This window comes from Setaria viridis, chromosome 2, assembly GCF_005286985.2.
Source record: "Setaria viridis chromosome 2, Setaria_viridis_v4.0, whole genome shotgun sequence".
Taxonomy (NCBI): domain Eukaryota; kingdom Viridiplantae; phylum Streptophyta; class Magnoliopsida; order Poales; family Poaceae; genus Setaria; species Setaria viridis.
In genome coordinates this window covers 1989676-1999095 of record NC_048264.2, presented here as the reverse complement: position 1 = coordinate 1999095, position 9420 = coordinate 1989676, and the positions used below count along the sequence as shown (strand labels likewise).

The following is a 9420-nucleotide window of genomic DNA, read 5'->3' as shown; positions in this document are numbered from 1 at the left end:
ATTCAGTTGACATGCCGCTTTCTCAGCATGCAGTATAATCTGTTCATTGAGCCAGAATCATTTGATGGTATCTTTGTTTTTCACTATTTCTTTGAATTTTGCATGGGAGACACCAGAGCTTTTTGTTGATGCTTGTGGCTTTTATGTATGCGGTATTTGTCCCCACAAATTTTGCTCCCCTGAATTTGCTGGAAAATGAACTACGATCCTCCTTTCCCGATTTTAAATTGGCTGGTGTCTGATCCGGGGCTGTGCGGGATTTCGATGACCGTGCTGAGCCAAATATTCGTCGGAGGCAAGTTTCTGAAGGGCCCATGAACTGCTGGTTCACTGGAGTGGAATGTACTTGACATTATTTACTTGTGTTGATACATGTGGGAATTAGTTTTTTTTTTCGTGAATGTGTCTGGACACATTTTTAATTAAAAGCGAGAAAAAACGGAGAAAATTTACAAAGAGTTTAAACAGCCAGGAAAAATCCTGACCGACGCGACCTTACAAACTCACTCCAAACAAAACTAGGGTAGAAACAAATTTCGGCAGCTTGTGTCATGGTGCTACTGAGAACGCGAACGACCCGCCAGAAAAGGTTGTTTTCGTGATCCATCTAGAAACTATTGAACGACCAGATTCCTGAGACAACTTTAGGGCTCGATCACCGACTCATAAAAGTATGCTTTTCTGTTCTTATCTCAGGATTGAGTAATTGCTACTGGATTACCATTATATGGCTGTCACTTGATTAGAGTAGCTTGGAATAGTATGCATCTCAAACGGCTCTGCACCCAGTATACTTCAGTTGTTTCATCTAAAAAACCTGAAGCACTGGTATTAACAGTAATAACAGAGTACTTTTTCTTTGGCATCAACAAGTGGTTTGCCTAATAACCTTGAGAACCAACCTTAACATCGACAAGTAGAATGAACAGCATGAGGAACAGGGCCGCTGCACTGCATCGTTTGAAGCACGAGTCGCATATATAACAATGGAACGAATTCTCACCCTAACGGACTGAAAGCACAAGTGGCACTTTGATTTTGTGCTAGTGGGAACCTGTCCTTCAAAAAAATTACACACGCCAGCAAGGCCACGGACTCAGCATCACGCCGAGGCGCGGCGGGGAAGCAGCTCAGGTTCAAGAAGGGAAGGAGGAATGGCTTCCTTTCATCACGACAGGAGTCAGTTCCCTCCTTGGTGAAAGTCTGGCACAGCAGGGCGCGCCGGTGGACCCAATGTCTGAAGAAGCAAGCTTTCTGAGGGGGCAGGTTGAGCAGGACAAGGACCAACAGCTACTGTCCGTGAACAGTTCCAAACAGGAGGCAGGACAGATGGCAGGAGGGGTGGAGTGTTTCGTTGGGGATAGAGACAGGGTTGACCAACTCAGTATGGACCCCATGGTGCTTGAGGCGCTAGGGAACAGGGAAGTGCAGACAAAAATGAAGATTGGGGGGCTGGTAATGCAAGATGGGCAGGATACGCTAAGCTACAGTGAGTGTGTTGATGCAGTGTATGGTGCCGGACTGACCACAGTAGGGGGAGAGATGCAATTTCCCAGTGAAAACATTGCCCAGGGTGAACCAGCTACCGGTGCCGGTTCGGCTACAGTAGGGAGCGACTTCCTGCATCCAGGTGATCACAGCGACGACAACCTTCAGAACACCGTTGCCGGACGGCCTACAGCTCCCAAGACGGCAAGGACCGAGGCAGCGTCAGACACAGCATCAGTACAGGAAGGTAGCCCCTTGACAGCGCAGCTGAGTCAGAATGGCACAGTGCAAAGGAAGCTTCTGTTTGTAAAACCAGTACCAAGACCACTCATGGAGATTGCAGCCCCAAACGCAAAATTACAAGATGCAGTGACTCAATCCAGGAAGGCGGCCACTCCAGCATCACGGAAAAGTGCTAGGATTGCAAGCAGGGGAGCTAATACTCAGACCATAGAGGAGCAGGCAACAGCACTGCTTATGAAGAAGAGTGGGTTCCTGCAGCAAGGGAAAACGCCTGATCCAAAAACATCCGAAAAATTCAGAGAGCAGTTCGTGGTCCCTTTGGAGCAGCAGGTAGTTGGGGAACTCAGAGAAGCGTTTGGTCTGGGAGGTGGACTGGAAGCTGATGAGCTTGCTGCAATTGCCATTGATGCAGATATCTGATTCAGTTTGTAGGAGTGGGGGGTGTGTTGTAAGCTGCGTTGGAAGCCGTGTTCCTATGTTAGTGTGTCCAGTGTATGTGGAAGGTGTTAGTGTACCTCCTTTTATGAGCCCTCACATGGTAGCTGCGTGTGTGAGGGACAATGTGGGAGTGTGTGTCATGTGTTGTAAGCCCTTGCCCCCAGGTTTAGTAGTATGGAGTGCGTATGAGAGGCCCCCTTCTGTAATGGGTGGGATGCTTGTGTTGATGCCTGATAGCATAGGTTCAGGTTCCAGCCACAGCTCTGATTTTAGTGAGAAAAAATGTGTGCTCTCTGTAATGGCCAGGAGGTTTGTGTTGGTGACTAATAGCAGCAGGCCAGGTTCCAGTATTCGTTCTGCTGTCAATGGGAAAGATTGTGAGCATTACCCTGATCATGAATAACCAGAGATGTCTGATTTTAAATTGGAATGTGAGGGGTTTGAATAATCCTGCAAGAAGAAGTGTGGTCAGAAATCTTGTAGCTGACACCCAATGCACAATAGCTACCATTCAGGAGACTAAAATGGCTCAGATGGATGCCCAAATCGTCAATGAGACCTTGGGACAGCAATTCACTGAAAACTTTGTCTGTTTACCTGCACAACAGACGAGGGGTGGTGTGCTGCTGGCGGTTCATGAAGACCACTATAAGATCAAGCAGATCTTGATTGAAAACTTCGCTGTTTCTGCCAGAATAGAGGCAACAAGGTCAGCAATTGAGTGGTGGATCACTGTAGTATATGGCCCACAGGGATATAATGAAAAATTCCTCAATGTCAGTGCTAATTCCTCAGCGAATCCTGACAGAACGGTGCCCATTCATCAATGCCACTGAAGCCTGAATTGCGTGAGGAGACGGCCAGGCCTCTGCCGACGGAGACGCTAGACGGCCGCCGCCACACCGTGCCAGAGCGAAGCTCGGTCGCTGTTCTCCGAGGGAAGAGTCGACGGCGAGGCTTGCCCTGCGGCCTGCCCGACAGCGAGCGTCCTCCTGGGCGAACGGACCATCGAGAACCAAATCCAGCGGCGGGGCCACGGATCAGTAGGGGAAGGGGGAGGGGATCGGAGAGCTGGAGGAGATCCCGCACGGCGCAACTCGCCGCCACCATCGCCGGAAGGGAACGAGGAGCGCGGCGGATGTGGCCGGCGTAGAACAAAACAGGGACTATTTTGAAAACTACCAGGAACCTTTATGAAAAATATTAGATCGCGACTATTAATCGCGATCCAATTTAGGAGGTTTTATGAAAATAAATGGATCGCAATTAATAATCACGATCCAATTCAGGGGGTTACGTGTAAAATGTCGGATCGCGACCCTCCGGCTTACAGGTTGTCCTAGTACATGGTATTACACAGAAATGGCAGAGCACCATGAGTTGAGCGGAGCGCAATTCAGCCGACAAGGGGCGCGAACGGTCCAGAGCTATGAATGGGAGACCATAGCCGCCATCATCATCGCTAGGTCTTGGGAACATCCGTCGAACACCATGCAGTTTCGACTCTTCCAGACGACTCAGAGCAGTATGAGGACGCCTGTGTTGCGGAGCGAACCCGGAGGCAGCAGCACACTTGCCACGAGCATCTCCAGGTTGTGCGGCGGGGGCACCCCTGTTTGAGGAGAAAAATCATACGAAGATTTTTCTAACCTTGGGAACAGTGCATGCGTGCCAGTGTACTAAGTACACAAAATAAATAGAGAAAGGTTAGGGGAAAAAACTTTATTAATAAAATACAAACACCAGTTCCCTAATACACATATGTGCGCTCCATAGCGTGCCGTTAGGCAGATCCGACTTGGGCGATGTGGTCTTCTGGTTCCCGGGCCCTCGGAAAGCTCCCGGTTAATTACCTCCGCAAGTCTAGCTTGTGAAGTACCTCCAATTCCGCGGCTGTAGTCGCCGTCTTCAGTCTTCGCTTCACGTTCTTCGTGCATGTGTGGTGTTGGTGTAGATGTGGAAGTCGGCGTCATCCATGGCCTCGTCGGTGTCCGTGAGCCACTGTAGCGGAGCTGGAGCATCAGCTTCGCCCGCCCGTGCTGTCCGGCCTTGTCGGTCAGTGTAGTCGATGTTGTTGAAGAGCATGCATGAGGAAGACGTGTAGCTGAACTGTCATGAACGCTCCGGCAGCATCGTCGAGGTAGAAGTTGTTGAAGAAGGGGCCTCGCCGGCCCATAGGAGGGTGTCGCGGAGCTGGAACATCAGCTTCCCCCTCCCGCGTCGTCCGCTTCGTCGGCGCCACACAACATGTAGTAGTCGATGTAGAGGTAGCATATGCGCAGTCGGTGTAGCTGATCCGGGTCGACATCGTGGCAGCTTGATCATCGACGTGGTCGCTTTGAAATAGATGGCTCTGTTAACCGGAACAGAACCGTATGAGCATGAGCTAACCGGGCAGAAGATGCTCCTTCCGTGAAAGTCTTCTGTATAGGTGCTTGCATGCTCATGACCATCCTATACGTGCATGCATATGCAAGTGCAAAACACATGCATGCAGCTACACCCAGTGCACGCATATCGGCACGTGGTGAAGTTTGATGACGCTCGTCTCCGATCGGAGCTGTCCTCACCGTCTCCACCAGCCGCGTCAGCTCCCAGCGCCTCATCGTCGCTGCCCGTCCTCCTTGCCGCTAGCGTCGTCCTTCGCCGTCCAGAGACGCCCACAGCAGCGCAGCTTCTCCGCCATACGGCGTGGACTAGGTAGGTGATGGCCCTGGCACAGCTCCGCTCGCCTTGCTCGCCGTGCTTCTCCTCAGCTTCTCGGCTCCGGCTTGGTCGCCGGCTTCTAGCAGCGACAGCGAACAATGAGTCATCGACGACGGACGTGAGGAGCACCGCCGACTAGGTGATGATGGACGCTGATCCTGGTGGAGTGCGCCTCAAGTCGTCGTCGAAGGATGGGTGAGCTCCCCTTCCTCCGGGACCCGATGGAAGCCTCCGTCTTGTCGTCTCCGGCGTAGCCGAGCAGCCTCACAGCATCGTCTTCGTCTTTGTCGGCTCACTGGCGATCGAGATAGTGCTTGTCGTAGGTGATGCCTTCTCGAAGTAGATGTGACCTCCGGCGTCGTGGCGGCTTTAATCGTGGAAGGGCTTCTCCGGCTCCTTGGTCGATCCTCCCCTCTGTCCTCGGCAGGGAGGCCTTGCTCGTGCGGCGCGCTGGTGTAGACGTGGACACCAGGCCGGTGGGGTGGGCTTCGTCGCCCGGTGTAGACGGACGTCCTGGGTTCGGCGCCTCGGCGGCGCGGCCGGTGCCAAGGCTGCGACGCGCCCGGCCGAGTGCTGTCCTCTGCAGACTCCGTCCGTCAGAGCCTGATGGCCTCTGCGACCTGCCCCCCTCCCCCTCTGTCCGCTTCATCCACACCGTCCTGCGGCCTTGTGACGTGTCGGCGGCCGTAGACGTGCAGACCGCGAGCCACCAGGGAACTCCATCTGGTACGTGCCTTGCAAATAGGCTTGTAGCAGTGGTGCACATATACGTGCATGCGAGCCCCATGCATGAGGGTGGCCGCACACATGCACGTACTATGTTGCTGATGTCGGTGATGAGCACCCGGGACGTGCATGGCTCCGCCGCAGCAGGCTGATGGCGCGGCTCTGCGGCCGCGGCCTCGTCAATGCCCGGTCTTGTCGTTCTCCACAACTCCGGTATCATTGTCGTCGGTTGGCAGATGATGAGGGCTCTGCTGCTCGACGATTTCCAGTACAGCTCTGGGCTTCTCCGTCGCCGGGCCGGCGCTCACCTGTTCGTACGTGCATGCACCTGTGCATGGCAAAGAGGGAGGATAATAGATCAATTCACCTCCGACGATGAAGATAGGGACCATGACGCCCTTCTTGCTTGCTTGACGTGCTCCCCGGCTTCGCCTTGATCCAGCACGGCCGCCGGCTGCTAGCGGCAACGATGGATGAAGCTTGCTCGATGGAGGTCGTGGAGGGCGCCGCTGGGTCGGTGCAGATACAGGTCTTGAGGGCGCCGGATGGATCGAAGGAGCGATCCTCTCCTCGGCTTCTTCCTCTGGCCGTCCTCCCTTGGGTCGGTGGGTTCATTGGCTTCAGTTATGTTGGATCCGTCCAGGATCAGCAGCTCGCACACAAACTCATGCGAGAGAGAAGAAGCACACAGAGAAGCTAGCTAGTTCGAAGTGGACACACACAAACACAGACTCTGCGGCCATGAACGTCCTTTTTTGGCTTTCTGTATTTCGACTCATTGAACAAATAAACGATTATATAATCTTATAGACCCAGGCGACGACGTGATGCACCCGTCGATCGACGTCCTGGTAGTCCGAGTCTCACGCACACGCCGCACGATCCACATGCACAACCGCCAACTGGTGCATGCCGTGCCCTCCACGATCTGCATGAGACACGACCCTATCTTGATGCAGCTAACAACCTGAAGACTTACTCCACTAACACATGCAACCTACGCTCTGCTGCTCGACGATTTCCAGTATAGCTCTAGTCACCGGCTTGCGAGTACGCGCATGGGATCCATGCAGCCTACTATTAGCTTCTTTCCCTTTTCCTTGTTTTCTCTTTTCATCTAGTTTTAGTTATTCACGTAGATTTGGTTCAAAATACTTTAAACCAAAAACACATCAAACAACCCTAGGGTAGACAGTCACCCAGAACGCGGCGATGCGGGGACAGCCGAAGAAGAGATGTGTGGCATCCTCCGGTGTGGTGGGGCAGAAGGGGCAGAATTCCACCCTGAGGCGAGTGGCGGTGGAGGAAGCTTCCTGTCCTCATGTTGTCGTGGCGCAGGATCTAGAAGAACACGCGCATTTTGACCTGGGCAAAGTTTGCCCAGTTGACGTCAACGAAGGGGATGAAGCAGCCAGTTTGTTGCAGCATGCGGTAGACCGCCTCGGAACGGAAGGCGCATTCCAGCCCCCAAAGGAGGTGACGGGCGTCAGGCTCTCCTCCGAGGTGGAGCCCGGCGAGCCGAGAGGATAGGCCAGCAAGCTCGCCGACCACTGCAGCGCTCAGGCGGTCCTGCATCAGCACACCAGAGCTGAACGTTGCTACCACTGTGATGTCTGGGGTGGTGCAGTGTGAAAACAACGCCAAGAGGGCCATGGCGAGGGCGCTGGCTGTCGACCAATTGTCGAACCAGAAGGAGGTAGAGCCCTCGTTGCCTAGGGAGACGTTGGTGATTGCCCGGTAGGTGTGGAGGAGCTCTTGGAACATGGACCAAGAGGCCGTCGGCGATGCCCTCCGTCCGGGAGTGTACCAGTACCGCACCTAGTTGGGCCAAGGGTTGCTATGCCTGGCTATCAGCTTGTCGACGGTATTGAGGAGGAGGCACGTGTTCTGGAGCTCAATGTCGATGATGCTGAGGCCATCTTCATCCTTGAGGCGGCATGCCGTGGTCCAAGCAACCTGGCAGTTGCCACCGGAGCACGTGCTGGCACCTTTCTAGAACATGACGCGGCGGGGCTTGTCCATGCGCTCCACCATGGACTTGGGCAAGCGGATCACCACCATAGCGTACACAGGCTTCAGCAACATGACCGTGTTGGTCAAGGTGAGGCACCCGTCATGGTTGAGGAGGTGAACCCGCCAGTCGGGAATGCACCGTTCAATGGGGATGGTGAGCTCGTCGAGGACGCCCGCCGATAGCTTGGCGTCGGAGAGCGGGAGGCCCAAGTAAGTCTGGGGGAAGCTCTCCATGGAGCAGCCCAAGATAGCAGCTAGAGAGGAGGCGTGCACCACATCAACATGGATGGGCACGAAGGTGCTCTTGGAGTAGTTGATCACCAAGCTAGTCGCGGCGGCGAACGCGATGAGGATGTGCTTGAGGCAGTGAACCTGGGGCTCCTCGGTGCGGAGGAGGATGAGCGTGTCATCCACATACCGGAACATGGGGCACTCCAGGTCATCCGCTAATGGGTGGCGGAGCACGACATGGGCGGCGGTTTGGTGATCATGTGGTGAAGAAGGTCGGCGATGATAATGAAGAGGTACGGGCTCAAGGGATCACCTTGACAGAGGCCGCGGTGACAGGGGATCCATGGGCCGGGGACGATGTTGAGCAGGATCGCTGCGCGCCCCGACGAGAGAAGGTTGCTCATCCACGCGCGCCACCAATCACCGAACTCTCGCGCAGTGAGGATGCGGTCAAGTGCCTCCCAGCTGACGGAGTTGAAGGCCTTGCGGAAGTCAAGCTTGAGGGCGATCGTGGGGGCTCCCTGCTTGTGGTAGCACTGGAGGAGTTCAGAGGTGAAGAGGAAGTTGTTGATGATGAAGCGGCCCTTCATGAAGCCGGTCAGCATGTCAGAGATGAGGCTGGGGATGGCACCTTTGAGGCAGGTTGTGAGGATCTTGACTACGAGTTTGGGGGCACAATTCTGGAGACTTATGGGCTGGAACCCGTCGCTGGTGGTGACGTCTGTCTTCTTTGGCAGGAGGATGACGTGAGCCTGATTGATGCACTCAATCTCAGCGCCCCCCTGGTGGAAGGCATCAAGGAATGCCATGACCGCCGCCCCGATCACCTGCCAGAAGGTTCTTTAGAAGGCGGGGCCGAAACCATCCGGCCCGAGGCTGCTCGAGGTGCGCATTTGCCAGAGCACCGCCTTAGCTTCTGGAACCTCTTCTTAGCTTGGGGAGCGCATGGACGTCAAGCGGGAGCAGGGGCAGCGTCCACGTGCGGAATGCCAGGGGCGCCAACGCGTGCATGCGACCTCTTCATGCACGACACGTAGCATGTCGGCCGCGGCACAGACGCAGGGTTGAGCATTGATGGCGCACCCGAGCTCCCAGAGCCAAGTAGGGAGGGTAGCAGCACTGTTGATGATGCCGACCGAGATGGCGATAAGGTTGACAAGCGAGAGCCCAAGCGTGTCGATGGCCTTCGAGGGCTGGACAAGCCTAGCTGCCTAGGCACCTTGAAGAAGGCGAGCTTCCCAGCTAGCCCACCAATGAGGACGTAGACGTTCCCTATGGTCACATGCGCCTCATGGCCATGGGACGCAGGAAGTTGAGGCAGGACAACATGGCCACAGCCGGCTCCGCCTGAGCCGAGTCTGGAGCAGGGATGTCCTCGTGGGAAAAAAATTCTCTGCGGTGGTGCCGCACCGCGCCCCTGGTGCGACACCGCGTAGGATATCGACGTGTGTCCTGTTAGTCCCATCGAGAGTAGCCCGTCCGCTCGAGCTGCCCGAGGCTGTAGAACTCATTGTACCCCACGCGAGGAGAGCCAAGCCCTGGGCAAAATCAAGCCGACGCTTCTTTTGCTGTTCC

General features: G+C 54.9%; 1 protein-coding gene across 1 annotated transcript; it reads right to left on the bottom strand.

Moving 5' to 3' along the window:
• Window positions 1–7593: 7593 nt before the first annotated feature.
• Window positions 7594–8040, bottom strand: LOC140221777 (uncharacterized). The gene has a single exon (XM_072291737.1). The coding sequence runs from the start codon at window positions 8038–8040 to the stop codon at window positions 7594–7596; it is 447 nt and encodes a 148-aa protein (XP_072147838.1).
• Window positions 8041–9420: the final 1380 nt, after the last annotated feature.